This window comes from Scyliorhinus torazame, chromosome 14 (assembly GCF_047496885.1).
Source record: "Scyliorhinus torazame isolate Kashiwa2021f chromosome 14, sScyTor2.1, whole genome shotgun sequence".
In the NCBI taxonomy this organism is placed as follows: domain Eukaryota; kingdom Metazoa; phylum Chordata; class Chondrichthyes; order Carcharhiniformes; family Scyliorhinidae; genus Scyliorhinus; species Scyliorhinus torazame.
The window spans coordinates 216,394,647-216,415,640 of record NC_092720.1 but is presented as its reverse complement, the minus strand read 5'-3'; the positions used below and the strand labels follow the sequence as shown (position 1 = coordinate 216,415,640).

The 20,994-nt window shown below is 53.2% G+C and overlaps 1 protein-coding gene across 1 annotated transcript in view; it reads left to right on the top strand.

Moving 5' to 3' along the window:
- The first annotated feature begins 5,463 nt into the window (after positions 1-5,463).
- The window catches only part of LOC140390497 (tumor necrosis factor ligand superfamily member 15-like), a 39,863-nt gene continuing 24,332 nt past the window's right edge, over positions 5,464-20,994 (top strand). Inside the window, exon 1 of the mRNA XM_072475667.1 lies at positions 5,464-5,552. Within this exon, the coding sequence (XP_072331768.1) occupies positions 5,469-5,552 (84 nt within the window). The 5' untranslated portion in view covers positions 5,464-5,468. The remainder of the gene's footprint in view (positions 5,553-20,994) is intronic.

Sequence of the window (20,994 nt, the reverse complement as noted above, 5' to 3'; positions counted from 1 at the left end):
TACAAGATTTATTTACAGAAACGTATTAACTTCTTGAAATCTGCAGGCTATCTGCTAAACACCTTTTCAGGATGGCACCAACTTAACCCTAACAAGAATCCTCACTATATTAGCCTCCCAACTAATATTAAACAAAAAGGATCAATATGCCTCATTAGTAATCACTCTCAAGGGATGAAAATGGGCAATAGTGTTTATACTAATTATTTAGATGTTAACACAGCCTATAAATGTACTCAAGATATATTACAAAGAATTAAACGGTCCTCAACAATAACAGGCATACACAACCTCATAAATAATAAAAACATTCTCAGAACATTGGTACTTAGCAGATACTTACTTATACTCTGCTTATAATGGGACTTATTTTATTTGTAATAATCGAGCATATTCCTGGCTCCCAAAATACTGGTCAGGATCTTGCTCTTCAGGATACTTAGTACTTGCCATCCGTCACCTTCCTCATCTCCCTTATGTTTCAGAACCAACCACTCAAAGAAATAAACGTCCCATTACCTTAAGAGATGCAATTTATGCTGGAATCATTCCTTTCTATTGGGAAATAAGGATGGAGAATGAATTGAGTAAACTAACGACTATCATACAAAACGTAGCCGATTACACCGCCACTGCCCAAGGTAAAGTTTCTGACGAAATGCGAGCAATTCGAACCGTGGTATTACAAATTCGAATGGCACTTGACTATGTGCTAGCCGGAAAAGGTGGCACCTGCGCCCTGATTGGTGCAGAGTGTTGCACTTTCATTCTAGATCACTCAAAAAAAAGTTAAAGACCTTGCATCACATAGCCAAAGAGAGATCAAGAAACTTGATCCACCCCCAGTTATCTCTCTCTGGGACAAACTTTGCAGGTGGTTGGGACACACTGGAATGTCCACAGTAAGAATAATCCTATTCTCCTGTGTAGCTGGATTCATCATTTACATAATACCAATGTGTTAAGTGCATCAAAGAACTATTCGCTAAACGCAGGGGACCAACTATCAGAATGATTCACACTAACCCAACTGCACCACCATTAGATGAAATACAAATTCATTATTATTGTTGAAATGTTATTGATCAATCAATTATTTGACTGTATTATCAACATATTCTTAATCTATATTAATACTGAATCAGTAGAATCAAATTTGATTAATGCATTAATTGTTATTTTAATGATTCTTTAAGAATTATAATGATTATTGCTGAAATGCCTGTAATGCAATGCTTAAAACTGCCGTGACAATATGAATGAGTTATTCTTTGCGATTTTACCTATCCTATCGCAATAAATGGTGTCTTTTATCTTATTGTGATAATATCTCACTTATTCTTTCAATTTATCGAAAGGGCCGACTGTAAAAGCCAGCTATTTTCTGCAGGTGAAAGTGAGAGGTAAAAGATAGCTATTTAGCATTAAGCCCCATGTCTATTAAACACCATTTTAAAAACTCACTCGTAATCTCAGGTCATTTCAAAACACACATTCAGCATTTCAAAACATAGCTTCAACAGAACACAGACTTATAGATTAAAAACGACATTCCTATGCAGCTAACAAGATAAAGTAACCCAAGGACAAGGCAAGCTCCATGGCAACAGCATAGAGACCATTGTCCTAACAAGCAAGCCAGCAAGAAACTGATTCAAGCTGTATGCGATAAGGAAGCCGAATCACATTCCATAGCTCATACAACAATATATTTTAAGTTAATGTTGCCTATTAATGATAGACGGCTGAGCGTCGAATCAAACTTATTTGACGTTAACCCAAACCAATTAGGATCACATCGGGGTATAGCTAGAAGGCTAAAGTCTGATATGATTTAGTATAACCGTTATAGTTCGTACGGCCATTTTTTACTTCATGAATATATCTTTACTTTGACTTAACTATTCGCTGTCTCTCTGTCTTTCATATTTCACTTTCTAACTCTGACTTTTGAAGTTATTGCAAGCTGTTTGCCGTAAGCAAGATAATCAGTTCTGTGTTACTTGAAAGTTGAATTGTCTACAAGATTGCTTCTCTTGAGTCCTTTGCTAGCTGGACTTATTAGTGAATAAGATTTAATTGATTCTCAAATATAATCAATAGAGACAAATAAAGCAGATTCTTATTTGCACCTGAGAAGTGTTCACTCAAATTTCTACTGAGTTGTGTTCGCAAAGTGCCGCTGAACCCGCGTGGTAGATCTTCCAATGGAGTCACAATACCAACAGTTGCAAACAAAAACTGAGCGAGTTGAAATTGAAAATTGCAGGTTAATCGAAGAAAGATGAGTTTTAGAAAGAGAAATGAACAATTGTAAATGACACTGCAAAATCCTGGCAGACAGTCTTGCAGCTCATAATTTAAACCGAATCACCATCGTGTTTTTAATCTATAATGCTGTGTTCTGATGCACCGGGTGGCACTGCCGGGGTGCCAGGCTGGCAGTGACAAGGTGCCTGGATGGCATCATCAGTGCCACCCTTTCCAGAGGCCAACCATCAGGGGGCCACCAACCACCTGGGAAACCCCTCCAAGTGCCGTATCACTTTATAATAACAATCTTTATTGTCACAAGCAGGCTTACATTAACACTGCAATGAAGTTACTGTGAAAATCCCCTCGTTGCCACATTCCGGCGCCTGTTCGGGCACACAGAGGGAGAATTCAGAATGTCCAAATTACCTAACAGCACGTCTTTCGGGACTTGTGGGAGGAAACCGGAGCACCCGGAGGAAACCCACGCAGACACGGGGAGAACGTGCAGACTCCGCACAGACAGTGACCCAAGACGGGAATCGAACCCGGGACCCTGGAGCTGTGAAGCCACAGTGCTAACCACTGTGCTACCGTGCCGCCCACTTAACTTTGCAAGTCCGGATCCTGCCCATTGTGGACGGGAAAAGGCCACTTGAAAGATCTACCGGTCGAGTCTCACCCTGATTCCGATGGGGCACGGCCGGTGAATCGCACCCCACGCCTGGAGTAGTGTGAACAGTTTTGGTCTGCTTATTGAAGGAAATATTTAATTGGAGACGGTTCACCAGGATAATCCCCGGTATGGATGAACTGTCTTGTGAGCAAAGGTTAAACCGTTTGGTGCTCTATTCCTTGGAATTTATGACTCTATAACACTCTCTCTCTCTCTGTCTCTGTCTCTCTCTCTCTCTGCCTCTCTCTCTCTCTATCTATCTCTCTCTCTCTCTCTCTCTGTCTCTCTTTTTCTCCACCTCTCTCTGTCACTCTCTGCCGGTCTCTCTGCCTCTCTCTATCTGTCTATTTATCTCTCTCTGCCTCTCTCTCTCTGCCTCTCTCTGTCTCTCTCTCTCTACCTTTTCCTCTCTCACTATCTCTCTGTGTCTCTGCCTCTCTCTCTCCATGTCTCTCTCTCTGTCTCTCTGCTTTTCTCTCTCTCTCCATGTCTGTCTCTCTGTATCTCTCTCTCTCTGCCTCTTTCTCTCTCTCTCTACCTCTGCCCCCCTCTCTGTCATGATATTCAAACACACATCACAACACACACATCATGATAGACAGACCAACAGACCAATTAGCACACATAACACGACAGCCAATCACAGACAAGAGCAGACACAGTATAAGACAAGAAACACGACACCTCCTGGGCAGTCCATCTGGAGACATGACAAGGCCAGGACCTCATTAACAAGACACTCATATTGTCACCACGTGCTGAGTAACAAGTCATATGTGTAAATACCTAGTTGGAATAAAACTGCTTTGTACCAATCGCAACCGCGTTGGTTCGTCTGTACCTCAGAGCACCCAACACCACACTCTCTGCCTCACTCTCTCTTTCTATCTATCTATCTCTCTTTCTATCTATCTATCTCTGTCTCTGTCTCTCTACCTCTCTCTCTGTCCCTCTGTCTCTCTCTCCCTATCTCTCCCTGTCTCTCTCTCCCTATCTTTCTCTGTCTCTACCCCTTCCTCTCTCTCTCTCTGTCTCTCCAGATCTCTCTCTGTCTCTCTCTTTATCTCTTCCCCTCTTCCTCTTTCTCTCTCTCTCTCCCTCTTCCTCACTCTCTTCCTCTCTCTCTCTCCCTCTCTCTCTCTGTCTCTCCCGATCTCTCTCTGTCTCTCTCTCTCAATCTCTTCCCCTCTTCCTCTTCCTCTTTCTCTCTCTCTCTCTCTCTCCCTCTTCCTCCCTCTCTCTGGCGTGACCTAACCAAATGCTAGTCCTGCAATGAACACGTTTAGCCGGTTGTTTCCTGGGGCTCGCAGCAGCGAGGAACACCACGCTATTTATCGGGACTCTGGTTCTATGCGGGCCCTCAGTGGGGCACGCCCTGCAGAGGTCGGACTCAGTCCCGTTTTCTGCATTGAGGAGCTCTGCTCGCCAGAACTCGGCAGTGCAGGAGGAGATCGGGGCTCTAATTCTAAATGGCCTCCCAATCTCCCAACACCCCAACGTGACAACCAAACCGGCCTGCAAATCCGCAACTCACCTATAGGGGGCCCCTCGCTGCCATGCAGAGCACTCCCAGGCCCAGTCCCCATTGTGGTCACCCTGCCAGCTTGGTACTCCAGGAGGCAGTTCCGCCTGGGCACATTGACAGTGCCAGGCTGGCACTACATCATGGGCCTACACGTTCTCCCTGTGTCTGCATGGGTTTCCTCTGGGTGCTCCGGTTTCCTCCCACTGCCACCTTCGGCAGGATCGGGGGATGCCGCTCACGGGAAGTAATAATAATCTTTATTAGTGTCACAAGCAGGCTTACATGAACACTGCAATGAAGTTACTGTGAAAAGCCCCTAGTCACCACATTCCGGCGCCTGTTCGGGTACACTGAGGGAGAATGTCCGATTCGCCTAACAGGTGCGTCTTTCGGGACTTGTGGGAGGAAACCGGAGCACCCGGAGGAAACCCACGCAGACACGGGGAGAACGCGCAAACTCCACACAGACAGTGACCCAAGCCGGGAATCAAACCCGGGTCCCTGGCGCTGCGAAGCAACAGTGCTAACCAATGTGCTACTGTACTGCCCACTGCCGGATCATTTGGCCCACTGTCTCACACCTGCCTGTCTGTATCTCTCCCTCTCTCTCTCCCTTTCACTTTCACTCTGGGCTAAGAAATGATGAGTCACCGTTGCTTGGAAAGGGGAGAGTGTTGGGTTTTGTCAGGGCCTGCCCTGTTCTGCCTCAGCGGCCCACAAGCTTGTTTAAAGTGCCAATATTAGGCTATCATGTTATTAATCGTTCCACTTCCCACTAATGCTTACTTATCGCAGGAGATACCGGGAATCCCCTCTACTTCCTTTCAATTTCCAATCTTCCCAATCTTTTGAACAGTATCAAGGGATGGAATTAAAAACCCTCTTTGGAAAGTCCCTGTCTGATAATTTCCCTTCTGCTGCTATAAGGGGGAAGGATTGAGAGAGAGCCGAGAGTGAGATTGGACTCAGAACTCAAACAGCATGGCTGTCAGGCAGCAGGTGGAGATGTGCCTCATGTCCTATTCAGTGGCAGTCACAGCTCTCTTTATCTGCTCCAATGTTGCACTGACGTTATATGTGCGGAAATTTGGTTTTCAGGTAAGGAAATTCTCAGATTCTGAATACTCTTGCCGTGTTCCTACAATGTGTTGCCGGGTGACATTTAATTACAGTGTAGCTCTCCCGCTAGGGACAGGAAATCTCATCAATCATTAAGGTCGTCCAGTAAGGAAGTCGGGAGGGATCTATTGGGGAGTGTCCATGTAAACGTTTATCGAATGTAAACTTTGTCCCTTATGTGACTGGGTGTGGCTACCCCATGTCCTCATTAACTGGTGTTGAGTCTGTTCATCGAGAAGAGTTCAGAGAGTTGACTACAGTTAGAAGTTCCGTATTTAATAGAGAGTACACTCACGCCTAAATTAGCACTACGACTCCGACAGTGCAGCAAGCCCTCTGTACTGACCCTCTGACAGTGCAGCACTCCCTCAGTACTGACCCTCTGACAGTGCAGCACTCCCTCAGTACTGACCCTCTGACAGTGCATCACTCCCTCAGTACTGACCCTCTGACAGTGCAGCAAGCCCTCAGTACTGACGCTCTGACAGTGTCGCACACCCTCAGTACTGACCCTCTGACAGTGCAGCACTCCCTCAGTACTGACCCTCTGACAGTGCAGCACTCCCTCAGTCCTGACCCTCTGACAGTGCAGCACACCCTCAGTACTGACCCTCTGACAGCGCAACACTCCCTCAGTACTGACCCTCTGACAGTGCAGCGCTCCCTCAGTACTGACCCTCTGACAGTGCGGCACTCCCTCAGTACTGACCCTCTGACAGTGCAGCACTCCCTCAGTACTGACCCACTGACAGTGCAGCACTCCCTCAGTACTGACCCTCTGACAGTGCAGCACTCCCTCAGTACTGACCCTCTGACAGTGCAGCACTCCCTCAGTACTGACCCTCTGACAGTGCAGCACTCCCTCAGTACTGACTATCTGCCTCGGCAGTACTCCCCCAGTACTGACCCTCTGATAGTGCCACACTCCCTCAGCACTGACCCTCTGACTGTGCAGCACTCCCTCAGCACTGATCCTCTGACAGTGCAGCACTCGCTCAGCACTGACCCTCTGACAGTGCAGCACTCCCTCAGTACTGACCCTCTGACAGTGCGGCACTCACTAAGTACTGACCCTCTGACAGTGCAGCACTCCCTCAGTACTGACCCTCTGACAGTGCAGTGCTCCCTCAGTACTGACCCTCTGACAGTGCAGCACTCCCTCAGTACTGACCCTCATACAGTGCAGCACTCCCTCAGTACTGGCCCTCTGACAGTGCGGCACTCCCTCAGTACTGACCCTCTGACAGTGCAGCACTCCCTCAGGACGGATCCTCTGACAGTGCAGCGTTCTCTCAGTACTGACACTCTGACAGAGCAGCACTTCCTCAGTAGTGACCATCTGACAGTGCAGCCCTCACTCCCTCAGTACTGACCATCTGACAAACCCTTGGACTGTACAGCACTCCCTCAATACTGACTCTCTGACAGTGCAGCACTCCCTCAGGACTGACCCTCTGACAGTGCAGCACTCCCTCAGTACTGACCCTCTGACAGTGCAGCACTCCCTCAGTACTGACTCTCTGACAGTGCAGCACTCCCTCAGTACTGACCCTCTGACAGTGCAGCACTCCCTCAGTACTGACCCACTGACAGTGCAGCACTCCCTCAGTACTGACCCTCTGACAGTGCAGCACTCCCTCAGTACTGACCCTCTGACAGTGCAGCACTCCCTCAGTACTGACCCTCTGACAGTGCAGCACTCCCTCAGTACTGACTATCTGCCTCGGCAGTACTCCCCCAGTACTGACCCTCTGATAGTGCCACACTCCCTCAGCACTGACCCTCTGACTGTGCAGCACTCCCTCAGCACTGATCCTCTGACAGTGCAGCACTCGCTCAGCACTGACCCTCTGACAGTGCAGCACTCCCTCAGTACTGACCCTCTGACAGTGCGGCACTCACTAAGTACTGACCCTCTGACAGTGCAGCACTCCCTCAGTACTGACCCTCTGACAGTGCAGTGCTCCCTCAGTACTGACCCTCTGACAGTGCAGCACTCCCTCAGTACTGACCCTCATACAGTGCAGCACTCCCTCAGTACTGGCCCTCTGACAGTGCGGCACTCCCTCAGTACTGACCCTCTGACAGTGCAGCACTCCCTCAGGACGGATCCTCTGACAGTGCAGCGTTCTCTCAGTACTGACACTCTGACAGAGCAGCACTTCCTCAGTAGTGACCATCTGACAGTGCAGCCCTCACTCCCTCAGTACTGACCATCTGACAAACCCTTGGACTGTACAGCACTCCCTCAATACTGACTCTCTGACAGTGCAGCACTCCCTCAGGACTGACCCTCTGACAGTGCAGCACTCCCTCAGTACTGACCCTCTGACAGTGCAGCACTCCCTCAGTACTGACTCTCTGACAGTGCAGCACTCCCTCAGGACTGACCCTCTGACAGTACAGCACACCCTCAGTACTGACCCTCTGACAGTGCAGCACTCCCGCAGTACTGACCCTCTGACATTGCAGCACTCCCTCAGGACTAACATTCTGACAGTGTGGCACTCCCTCAGTACTCACCCTCTGAGAGTGCAGTGTTCTCGCAGTACTGACCCTCTGACAGTGCGGCACTCCCTCAGTACTGACCCTCTGACAGTGCGGCACTCCCTCAGTCGTGACCCTCTGACAGTGCAGCACTCCCTCAGTACTGACCCTCTGACAGACCCTTGGACTGTATAGCACTCCCTCAATACTGACTCTCTGTCAGTGCAGCACTCCCTCAGTACTGACCCTCTGACAGTACAGCACACCCTCAGTACTGACCCTCTGACAGTGCAGCATTCCCGCAGTACTGACCCTCTGACATTGCAGCACTCCCTCAGTACTGACCCTCTGACAGTGCAGCACTCCCTCAGGACTAACATTCTGACAGTGTGGCACTCCCTCAGTACTGACCCTCTGACAGTGCAGCACTCCCTCAGTACTGACCCTCTGACAGTGCAGCACTCCCTCAGTACTGAATCTCTCAAAGAGCGGCACTCGCTCAGCACTGACTCTCTGACAGAGCAGCACTCGCTCAGTACTGACCCTCTGACAGACCCTTGGACTGTATAGCACTCCCTCAATACTGACTCTCTGACAGTGCAGCACTCCCTCAGTACTGACCCTCTGACAGTGCGGCACTCTCTCAGTACTGACCCTCTGACAGTGCAGCACTCCCTCAGTACTGACCCTCTGACAGTGCAGCACTCCCTCAGTACTGACCCACTGACAGTGCAGCACTCCCTCAGTACTGACCCTCTGACAGTGCAGCACTCCCTCAGTACTGACCCTCTGACAGTGCAGCACTCCCTCAGTACTGACCCTCTGACAGTGCAGCACTCCCTCAGTACTGACTATCTGCCTCGGCAGTACTCCCCCAGTACTGACCCTCTGATAGTGCCACACTCCCTCAGCACTGACCCTCTGACTGTGCAGCACTCCCTCAGCACTGATCCTCTGACAGTGCAGCACTCGCTCAGCACTGACCCTCTGACAGTGCAGCACTCCCTCAGTACTGACCCTCTGACAGTGCGGCACTCACTAAGTACTGACCCTCTGACAGTGCAGCACTCCCTCAGTACTGACCCTCTGACAGTGCAGTGCTCCCTCAGTACTGACCCTCTGACAGTGCAGCACTCCCTCAGTACTGACCCTCATACAGTGCAGCACTCCCTCAGTAATGGCCCTCTGACAGTGCGGCACTCCCTCAGTACTGACCCTCTGACAGCGCCTCACCTCCTCAGGACTGACCCTCTTACAGCGCAGCACTACCTCAGTACTGGCCCTCTGACAGTGCGGCACTCCCTCAGTACTGACCCTCTGACAGTGCAGCACTCCCTCAGGACGGATCCTCTGACAGTGCAGCGTTCTCTCAGTACTGACTCTCTGACAGTGCAGCATTCCCTCAGTACTGACACTCTGACAGAGCAGCACTTCCTCAGTAGTGACCATCTGACAGTGCAGCACTCACTCCCTCAGGACTGACCCTCTGACAGTACAGCACACCCTCAGTACTGACCCTCTGACAGTGCAGCACTCCCGCAGTACTGACCCTCTGACATTGCAGCACTCCCTCAGTACTGACCCTCTGACAGTGCGGCACTCCCTCAGGACTAACATTCTGACAGTGTGGCACTCCCTCAGTACTGACCCTCTGACAGTGCAGCTCTCCCTCAGTACTGACCCTCTAACAGTGCAGCACTCCCTCAGTACTGACCCTCTGACAGTGCAGCACTCCCTCAGTACTCACCCTCTGAGAGTGCAGTGTTCTCGCAGTACTGACCCTCTGACAGTGCGGCACTCCCTCAGTACTGACCCTCTGACAGTGCAGCACTCCCTCAGTACTGACCCTCTGACAGACCCTTGGACTGTATAGCACTCCCTCAATACTGACTCTCTGACAGTGCAGCACTCCCTCAGTACTGACCCTCTGACAGTACAGCACACCCTCAGTACTGACCCTCTGACAGTGCAGCATTCCCGCAGTACTGACCCTCTGATATTGCAGCACTCCCTCAGTACTGACCCTCTGACAGTGCAGCACTCCCTCAGGACTAACATTCTGACAGTGTGGCACTCCCTCAGTACTGACCCTCTGACAGTGCAGCACTCCCTCAGTACTGACCCTCTGACAGTGCAGCACTCCCTCAGTACTGAATCTCTCAAAGAGCGGCACTCGCTCAGCACTGACTCTCTGACAGAGCAGCACTCGCTCAGTACTGACCCTCTGACAGTGCAGCACTCCCTCAGTACTGACCCTCTGACAGTGCAGTGCTCCCTCAGTACTGACCCTCTGACAGTGCAGCACTCCCTCAGTACTGACCCTCATACAGTGCAGCACTCCCTCAGTACTGGCCCTCTGACAGTGCGGCACTCCCTCAGTACTGACCCTCTGACAGCGCCTCACCTCCTCAGGACTGACCCTCTTACAGTGCAGCACTACCTCAGTACTGGCCCTCTGACAGTGCGGCACTCCCTCAGTACTGACCCTCTGACAGTGCAACACTCCCTCAGGACGGATCCTCTGACAGTGCAGCGTTCTCTCAGTACTGACTCTCTGACAGTGCAGCATTCCCTCAGTACTGACACTCTGACAGAGCAGCACTTCCTCAGTAGTGACCATCTGACAGTGCAGCCCTCACTCCCTCAGTACTGACCATCTGACAAATCCTTGGACTGTACAGCACTCCCTCAATACTGACTCTCTGACAGTGCAGCACTCCCTCAGGACTGACCCTCTGACAGTACAGCACACCCTCAGTACTGACCCTCTGACAGTGCAGCACTCCCGCAGTACTGACCCTCTGACATTGCAGCACTCCCTCAGGACTAACATTCTGACAGTGTGGCACTCCCTCAGTACTGACCCTCTGACAGTGCAGCACTCCCTCAGTACTGACCCTCTAACAGTGCAGCACTCCCTCAGTACTGACCCTCTGACAGTGCAGCACTCCCTCAGTACTCACCCTCTGAGAGTGCAGTGTTCTCGCAGTACTGACCCTCTGACAGTGCGGCACTCCCTCAGTACTGACCCTCTGACAGTGCGGCACTCCCTCAGTCGTGACCCTCTGACAGAGCAGCACTCCCTCAGTACTGACCCTCTAACAGATGCTTGGACTGTATAGCACTCCCTCAATACTGACTCTCTGACAGTGCAGCACTCCCTCAGTACTGACCCTCTGACAGTACAGCACACCCTCAGTACTGACCCTCTGACAGTGCAGCATTCCCGCAGTACTGACCCTCTGACATTGCAGCACTCCCTCAGTACTGACCCTCTGACAGTGCAGCACTCCCTCAGGACTAACATTCTGACAGTGTGGCACTCCCTCAGTACTGACCCTCTGACAGTGCAGCACTCCCTCAGAACTGAATCTCTCAAAGAGCGGCACTCGCTCAGCACTGACTCTCTGACAGAGCAGCACTCGCTCAGCACTGACCCCCTGACAGTGCAGCACTCCCTCAGCACTGACTCTGTGACAGTGCAGCACTCCCTCAGTACTGACCCTCTGACAGTGCAGCACTCCCTCAGTACTGACCCTCTGACAGTGCAGTACTCCCTCAGTACTGACCCTCTGCCAGTGCAGCACTCCCTCAGTACTGACCCTCATACAGTGCAGCACTCCCTCAGTACTGGCCCTCTGACAGTGCGGCACTCCTCAGTACTGACCCTCTGGCAGCGCCTCACCTCCTCAGGACTGACCCTCTTAAAGTGCAGCACTACCTCAGTACTGGCCCTCTGACAGTGCGGCACTCCCTCAGTACTGACCCTCTGACAGTGCAGCACTCCCTCAGTACTGACCCTCTGACAGTGCAGCACTCTCTCAGTACTGACCCTCTGACAGTGCAGCACTCCCTCAATACTGACTCTCTGACTGTGCAGCACTCCCTCAGGACTGACCCTCTGACAGTACAGCACACCCTCAGTACTGACCCTCTGACAGTGCAGCACTCCCTCAGTACTGACCCACTGACAGTACAGCACACCCTCAGTACTGACCCTCTGACAGTGCAGCACTCCCGCAGTACTGACACTCTGACATTTCAGCACTCCCTCAGGACTAACATTCTGACAGTGTGGCACTCCCTCAGTACTGACCCTCTGACAGTGCAGCACTCCCTCAGTACTGACCCTCTAACAGTGCAGCACTCCCCCAGTACTGACCCTCTGACAGTGCAGCACTCCCTCAGTACTCACCCTCTGAGAGTGCAGTGTTCTCGCAGTACTGACCCTCTGACAGTGCGGCACTCCCTCAGTACTGACCCTCTGACAGTGCGGCACTCCCTCAGTCGTGACCCTCTGACAGTGCAGCACTCCCTCAGTACTGACCCTCTGACAGACCCTTGGACTGTATAGCACTCCCTCAATACTGACTCTCTGACAGTGCAGCACTCCCTCAGTACTGACCCTCTGACAGTACATCACACCCTCAGTACTGACCCTCTGACAGTGCAGCATTCCCGCAGTACTGACCCTCTGACATTGCAGCACTCCCTCAGTACTGACCCTCTGACAGTGCATCACTCCCTCAGGACTAACATTCTGACAGTGTGGCACTCCCTCAGTACTGACCCTCTGACAGTGCAGCACTCCCTCAGTACTGACCCTCTGACAGTGCAGCACTCCCTCAGTACTGAATCTCTCAAAGAGCGGCACTCGCTCAGCACTGACTCTCTGACAGTGCAGCACTCCCTCAGTACTGACCCTCTGACAGTGCGGCACTCCCTCAGTACTGACCCTCTGACAGTACGGCACTCCCTCAGTACTGACCCTCTGACAGTGCGGCACTCCCTCAGTACTGACCCTCTGACAGTGCGGCACTCCCTCAGTACTGACCCTCTGACAGTGCAACACTCCCTCAGTACTGACCCTCTGACAGTGCAACACTCCCTCAGTACTGACCCTCTGACAGTGCAACACTCCCTCAGTACTGAACCTCTGACAGTACAGCACTCACTCAGTACTGACCCTCTGGCAGTGCAGCCCTCCCTCAGTGCTGACACTCTGACAGTGCGGCACTCCCTCAGTACTGACCCTCCAACAGTGCAGCACTCCCTATGTACAGGTCCTCTGACAGTGCGGCACTCCCTCAGTACTGACCCTCCAACAGTGCAGCACTCCCTCAGTACTGACCCACTAACAGTGCAGCGCTCCCTCAGTACTGAACCTCTGACAGTGCAGTACTCCCTCAGTACTGTCCCTCTGACAGTACGGCCCTCCCTCAGTACTGTTCATCTGACAGAGCAGCACTCCCTCAGTACTGACCCTCTGAGAGCGCAGCACTCCCTCAGTACTGACCCTCTGACAGTGCAGCACTCCCTCAGTACTGACCCTCTGACAGTGCGGCGCTCCCTCAGCACTGACCCACTGACAGTGCAGCGCTCCCTCAGTACTGACACTCTGACAGTGCGGCGCTCCCGCAGTACTGACCCTCTGACAGTGCAGCACTCCCCCAGGACTGACCCTCTGACAGTGCAACACTCCCTCAGGCTGACCCACTGACAGTTCAGCACTCCGTCAGTGCTGACCCTCTGACAGTGCGGCACTCCCTCAGTACTGACCCTCTGTCAGTGTGGCGCTCCCTCAGTACTGACCCTCTGACAGTGCAGAACTCCCTCAGTACTGACCCTCTGACAGTGCAGCACTCCCTCAGTACTGTCCCTCTGACAGCGCAACACTCCCTCAGTACTGACCCTATGACAGTGCAGCACTCCCTCAGTACTGACCCTCTGACAGTGCAGCACTCCCTCAGTGCTGACCCTCTGACAGTGCAGCACTCCCTCAGTACTGAATCTCTGACAGTACGGCACTCCCTCAGTACTGACCCTCTGACAGTGCATCACTCCATCCGTACTGACCCTCTGACAGTGCGGCTCTCCCTCAGTACTGACCCTCTGACAGTGCAGCACTCCCTCAGTACAGACCCTCTGACAGTGCGGCACTCCCTCAGTACTGACCCTCTGACAGTGCGGCGCTCCCTCAGTACTGACCCTCTGACAGTGCAGCTCCCCCTCAGCACTGACCCTCTGACAGTGCGGCACTCCCTCAGTACTGACCCTCTGACAGTGCAGCACTCCCTCAGTGCTGACCCTCTGACAGTGCAGCACTCCCTCAGTACTGACCCTCTGACAGTGCAGCACTCCCTCAGTGTTGACCCTCTGACAGTGCAACGCTCCCTCAGTGCTGACCCTCTGACAGTGCGGCTCTCCCTCAGTACTGACCCTCTGACAGTGCACCACCCCCTCAGTACAGACCCTCTGACAGTGCGGCACTCTCTCAGTACTGACCCTCTGACAGTGCAGCACTCCCTCAGTACTGACCCTCTGACAGTGCAGCACTCCCTCAGTACTGACCCACTGACAGTGCAGCACTCCCTCAGTACTGACCCTCTGACAGTGCAGCACTCCCTCAGTACTGACCCTCTGACAGTGCAGCACTCCCTCAGTACTGACCCTCTGACAGTGCAGCACTCCCTCAGTACTGACTATCTGCCTCGGCAGTACTCCCCCAGTACTGACCCTCTGATAGTGCCACACTCCCTCAGCACTGACCCTCTGACTGTGCAGCACTCCCTCAGCACTGATCCTCTGACAGTGCAGCACTCGCTCAGCACTGACCCTCTGACAGTGCAGCACTCCCTCAGTACTGACCCTCTGACAGTGCGGCACTCACTAAGTACTGACCCTCTGACAGTGCAGCACTCCCTCAGTACTGACCCTCTGACAGTGCAGTGCTCCCTCAGTACTGACCCTCTGACAGTGCAGCACTCCCTCAGTACTGACCCTCATACAGTGCAGCACTCCCTCAGTAATGGCCCTCTGACAGTGCGGCACTCCCTCAGTACTGACCCTCTGACAGCGCCTCACCTCCTCAGGACTGACCCTCTTACAGCGCAGCACTACCTCAGTACTGGCCCTCTGACAGTGCGGCACTCCCTCAGTACTGACCCTCTGACAGTGCAGCACTCCCTCAGGACGGATCCTCTGACAGTGCAGCGTTCTCTCAGTACTGACTCTCTGACAGTGCAGCATTCCCTCAGTACTGACACTCTGACAGAGCAGCACTTCCTCAGTAGTGACCATCTGACAGTGCAGCACTCACTCCCTCAGGACTGACCCTCTGACAGTACAGCACACCCTCAGTACTGACCCTCTGACAGTGCAGCACTCCCGCAGTACTGACCCTCTGACATTGCAGCACTCCCTCAGTACTGACCCTCTGACAGTGCGGCACTCCCTCAGGACTAACATTCTGACAGTGTGGCACTCCCTCAGTACTGACCCTCTGACAGTGCAGCTCTCCCTCAGTACTGACCCTCTAACAGTGCAGCACTCCCTCAGTACTGACCCTCTGACAGTGCAGCACTCCCTCAGTACTCACCCTCTGAGAGTGCAGTGTTCTCGCAGTACTGACCCTCTGACAGTGCGGCACTCCCTCAGTACTGACCCTCTGACAGTGCAGCACTCCCTCAGTACTGACCCTCTGACAGACCCTTGGACTGTATAGCACTCCCTCAATACTGACTCTCTGACAGTGCAGCACTCCCTCAGTACTGACCCTCTGACAGTACAGCACACCCTCAGTACTGACCCTCTGACAGTGCAGCATTCCCGCAGTACTGACCCTCTGATATTGCAGCACTCCCTCAGTACTGACCCTCTGACAGTGCAGCACTCCCTCAGGACTAACATTCTGACAGTGTGGCACTCCCTCAGTACTGACCCTCTGACAGTGCAGCACTCCCTCAGTACTGACCCTCTGACAGTGCAGCACTCCCTCAGTACTGAATCTCTCAAAGAGCGGCACTCGCTCAGCACTGACTCTCTGACAGAGCAGCACTCGCTCAGTACTGACCCTCTGACAGTGCAGCACTCCCTCAGTACTGACCCTCTGACAGTGCAGTGCTCCCTCAGTACTGACCCTCTGACAGTGCAGCACTCCCTCAGTACTGACCCTCATACAGTGCAGCACTCCCTCAGTACTGGCCCTCTGACAGTGCGGCACTCCCTCAGTACTGACCCTCTGACAGCGCCTCACCTCCTCAGGACTGACCCTCTTACAGTGCAGCACTACCTCAGTACTGGCCCTCTGACAGTGCGGCACTCCCTCAGTACTGACCCTCTGACAGTGCAACACTCCCTCAGGACGGATCCTCTGACAGTGCAGCGTTCTCTCAGTACTGACTCTCTGACAGTGCAGCATTCCCTCAGTACTGACACTCTGACAGAGCAGCACTTCCTCAGTAGTGACCATCTGACAGTGCAGCCCTCACTCCCTCAGTACTGACCATCTGACAAATCCTTGGACTGTACAGCACTCCCTCAATACTGACTCTCTGACAGTGCAGCACTCCCTCAGGACTGACCCTCTGACAGTACAGCACACCCTCAGTACTGACCCTCTGACAGTGCAGCACTCCCGCAGTACTGACCCTCTGACATTGCAGCACTCCCTCAGGACTAACATTCTGACAGTGTGGCACTCCCTCAGTACTGACCCTCTGACAGTGCAGCACTCCCTCAGTACTGACCCTCTAACAGTGCAGCACTCCCTCAGTACTGACCCTCTGACAGTGCAGCACTCCCTCAGTACTCACCCTCTGAGAGTGCAGTGTTCTCGCAGTACTGACCCTCTGACAGTGCGGCACTCCCTCAGTACTGACCCTCTGACAGTGCGGCACTCCCTCAGTCGTGACCCTCTGACAGAGCAGCACTCCCTCAGTACTGACCCTCTAACAGATGCTTGGACTGTATAGCACTCCCTCAATACTGACTCTCTGACAGTGCAGCACTCCCTCAGTACTGACCCTCTGACAGTACAGCACACCCTCAGTACTGACCCTCTGACAGTGCAGCATTCCCGCAGTACTGACCCTCTGACATTGCAGCACTCCCTCAGTACTGACCCTCTGACAGTGCAGCACTCCCTCAGGACTAACATTCTGACAGTGTGGCACTCCCTCAGTACTGACCCTCTGACAGTGCAGCACTCCCTCAGAACTGAATCTCTCAAAGAGCGGCACTCGCTCAGCACTGACTCTCTGACAGAGCAGCACTCGCTCAGCACTGACCCCCTGACAGTGCAGCACTCCCTCAGCACTGACTCTGTGACAGTGCAGCACTCCCTCAGTACTGACCCTCTGACAGTGCAGCACTCCCTCAGTACTGACCCTCTGACAGTGCAGTACTCCCTCAGTACTGACCCTCTGCCAGTGCAGCACTCCCTCAGTACTGACCCTCATACAGTGCAGCACTCCCTCAGTACTGGCCCTCTGACAGTGCGGCACTCCTCAGTACTGACCCTCTGGCAGCGCCTCACCTCCTCAGGACTGACCCTCTTAAAGTGCAGCACTACCTCAGTACTGGCCCTCTGACAGTGCGGCACTCCCTCAGTACTGACCCTCTGACAGTGCAGCACTCCCTCAGTACTGACCCTCTGACAGTGCAGCACTCTCTCAGTACTGACCCTCTGACAGTGCAGCACTCCCTCAATACTGACTCTCTGACTGTGCAGCACTCCCTCAGGACTGACCCTCTGACAGTACAGCACACCCTCAGTACTGACCCTCTGACAGTGCAGCACTCCCTCAGTACTGACCCACTGACAGTACAGCACACCCTCAGTACTGACCCTCTGACAGTGCAGCACTCCCGCAGTACTGACACTCTGACATTTCAGCACTCCCTCAGGACTAACATTCTGACAGTGTGGCACTCCCTCAGTACTGACCCTCTGACAGTGCAGCACTCCCTCAGTACTGACCCTCTAACAGTGCAGCACTCCCCCAGTACTGACCCTCTGACAGTGCAGCACTCCCTCAGTACTCACCCTCTGAGAGTGCAGTGTTCTCGCAGTACTGACCCTCTGACAGTGCGGCACTCCCTCAGTACTGACCCTCTGACAGTGCGGCACTCCCTCAGTCGTGACCCTCTGACAGTGCAGCACTCCCTCAGTACTGACCCTCTGACAGACCCTTGGACTGTATAGCACTCCCTCAATACTGACTCTCTGACAGTGCAGCACTCCCTCAGTACTGACCCTCTGACAGTACATCACACCCTCAGTACTGACCCTCTGACAGTGCAGCATTCCCGCAGTACTGACCCTCTGACATTGCAGCACTCCCTCAGTACTGACCCTCTGACAGTGCATCACTCCCTCAGGACTAACATTCTGACAGTGTGGCACTCCCTCAGTACTGACCCTCTGACAGTGCAGCACTCCCTCAGTACTGACCCTCTGACAGTGCAGCACTCCCTCAGTACTGAATCTCTCAAAGAGCGGCACTCGCTCAGCACTGACTCTCTGACAGTGCAGCACTCCCTCAGTACTGACCCTCTGACAGTGCGGCACTCCCTCAGTACTGACCCTCTGACAGTACGGCACTCCCTCAGTACTGACCCTCTGACAGTGCGGCACTCCCTCAGTACTGACCCTCTGACAGTGCGGCACTCCCTCAGTACTGACCCTCTGACAGTGCAACACTCCCTCAGTACTGACCCTCTGACAGTGCAACACTCCCTCAGTACTGACCCTCTGACAGTGCAACACTCCCTCAGTACTGAACCTCTGACAGTACAGCACTCACTCAGTACTGACCCTCTGGCAGTGCAGCCCTCCCTCAGTGCTGACACTCTGACAGTGCGGCACTCCCTCAGTACTGACCCTCCAACAGTGCAGCACTCCCTATGTACAGGTCCTCTGACAGTGCGGCACTCCCTCAGTACTGACCCTCCAACAGTGCAGCACTCCCTCAGTACTGACCCACTAACAGTGCAGCGCTCCCTCAGTACTGAACCTCTGACAGTGCAGTACTCCCTCAGTACTGTCCCTCTGACAGTACGGCCCTCCCTCAGTACTGTTCATCTGACAGAGCAGCACTCCCTCAGTACTGACCCTCTGAGAGCGCAGCACTCCCTCAGTACTGACCCTCTGACAGTGCAGCACTCCCTCAGTACTGACCCTCTGACAGTGCGGCGCTCCCTCAGCACTGACCCACTGACAGTGCAGCGCTCCCTCAGTACTGACACTCTGACAGTGCGGCGCTCCCGCAGTACTGACCCTCTGACAGTGCAGCACTCCCCCAGGACTGACCCTCTGACAGTGCAACACTCCCTCAGGCTGACCCACTGACAGTTCAGCACTCCGTCAGTGCTGACCCTCTGACAGTGCGGCACTCCCTCAGTACTGACCCTCTGTCAGTGTGGCGCTCCCTCAGTACTGACCCTCTGACAGTGCAGAACTCCCTCAGTACTGACCCTCTGACAGTGCAGCACTCCCTCAGTACTGTCCCTCTGACAGCGCAACACTCCCTCAGTACTGACCCTATGACAGTGCAGCACTCCCTCAGTACTGACCCTCTGACAGTGCGGCACTCCCTCAGCACTGACCCTCTGACAGTGCGGCACTCCCTCAGTAGTGACCCTCTGACAGTGCAGCACTCCCTCAGTACTGACCCTCCGACAGTGCAGCACTCCCTCAGATCTGACCCTCTCTCAGAGGATTATGGTGGTGTAGCATGTGGGCAGAGAGAATTACTGCTCCTCCTTGACCCCAAGGCAGTGTGGGACTTCCCGATGTAACCGATCTTGGTCGTGATTTGATGGCAAAACCAAAGATAAAATGCTGCGAAATCTCAGCCGGCCTGGCAGCATCTGTGGGGAGAGAACAGAGCTCACGTTCCGAGTCCACTGAGTCTTTGTCCAAGCTCTTTGTCATTGGAGTCGAAACGTTATCTCTTTTCTCTCCCTGCAGATGCTGCAAGGCCTGCTGAGACTTTCCAGCAATTTCATTTTCGTTCAGAATCCAGCATCCGCAGTAATTTGCTTTTATTTAATGGCACGTTTAGTGGGTGTTTCCCGACACCTTGCTGCATTGAGAACGGCCCTGCTCCTAAACGGGACTTGTTTTTTGGGGCGAGGTTAGGAATGCCCCACCAAGGCCACACCAGGGCTCAGTCCCTGCATTCACAGGATCAGCTCCCTGTCATGATAGGCTGACACATACATAATGATAGACAGACAAGCAGCTAATGGACACAGAGAACAGGACATGACCAATGAGCAGGCAGGACACTCGGGTGGGATCTCACTATAAAAGAAACGAGGCACTCACACTCCGCCTCTTTCCACTGATGAACATCTAGAGAGTCAGTCAAGGGCGTTGTTACAATCTCACACCTCCACCACGTGGCTAAGAGCTAGTCTGGTTCAGTCAGACAGAGTAACCACACTCAACTTAGCAGAGAGTCGAACTCACAGAGAACTGTGCTCACTGTGCTATCAGTTCAATAAACCTGATTGAACTAACTTCAAGGTCTGGAGTATCTTTCTGATTTAAGCTGCATCCAGTTACAGCCAGTGTTAGACCAGTGTACCTAACACGATATGATACCAGGAGACTATGAATTTAAGGTGGCTTACCTCAGTCCGTTTCGTGACGACCAGCGAATGTATCCCGGCACCATGGAGAAGATTCCGGCTCCTCACCAGCTCAGGACCTCCGGCAATCTCAGTGCCAACTGGCGGATATTCAAGCAAAAGTTTCTGCTGTACGTCGCAGCCTCAGATCTCGAGGGTGCGTCTGATGCAAGAAATATTGCGCTTCTCCTCTCGACAGCGGGTTAGCCAGTGTTGGACCAGAGTACCTGACACGACACTCGCCAGTGCAGGAAGAGATCGGGGTGCCAATTTAAAAATGGTGCCCTGATCTCCCGAAGCCCAGTGTGGCCTCCAGATCCCCCAATGCCCCAGGTTACCAATTAGGGGGTATTCGAACCCCCCCCCCCCCTCCCCACCCCCCCCCCCCCCTCCCCGGCGCACCCACCTCATCAGGACAGGGCACCCCCGGGCCCGATTCCTAACACAGACAGGCTGGTACCTGGGCATCTTGGCACCTTGGCACTGCCCCTCTTCGGGATTTAGCGGCCTTGTTGGT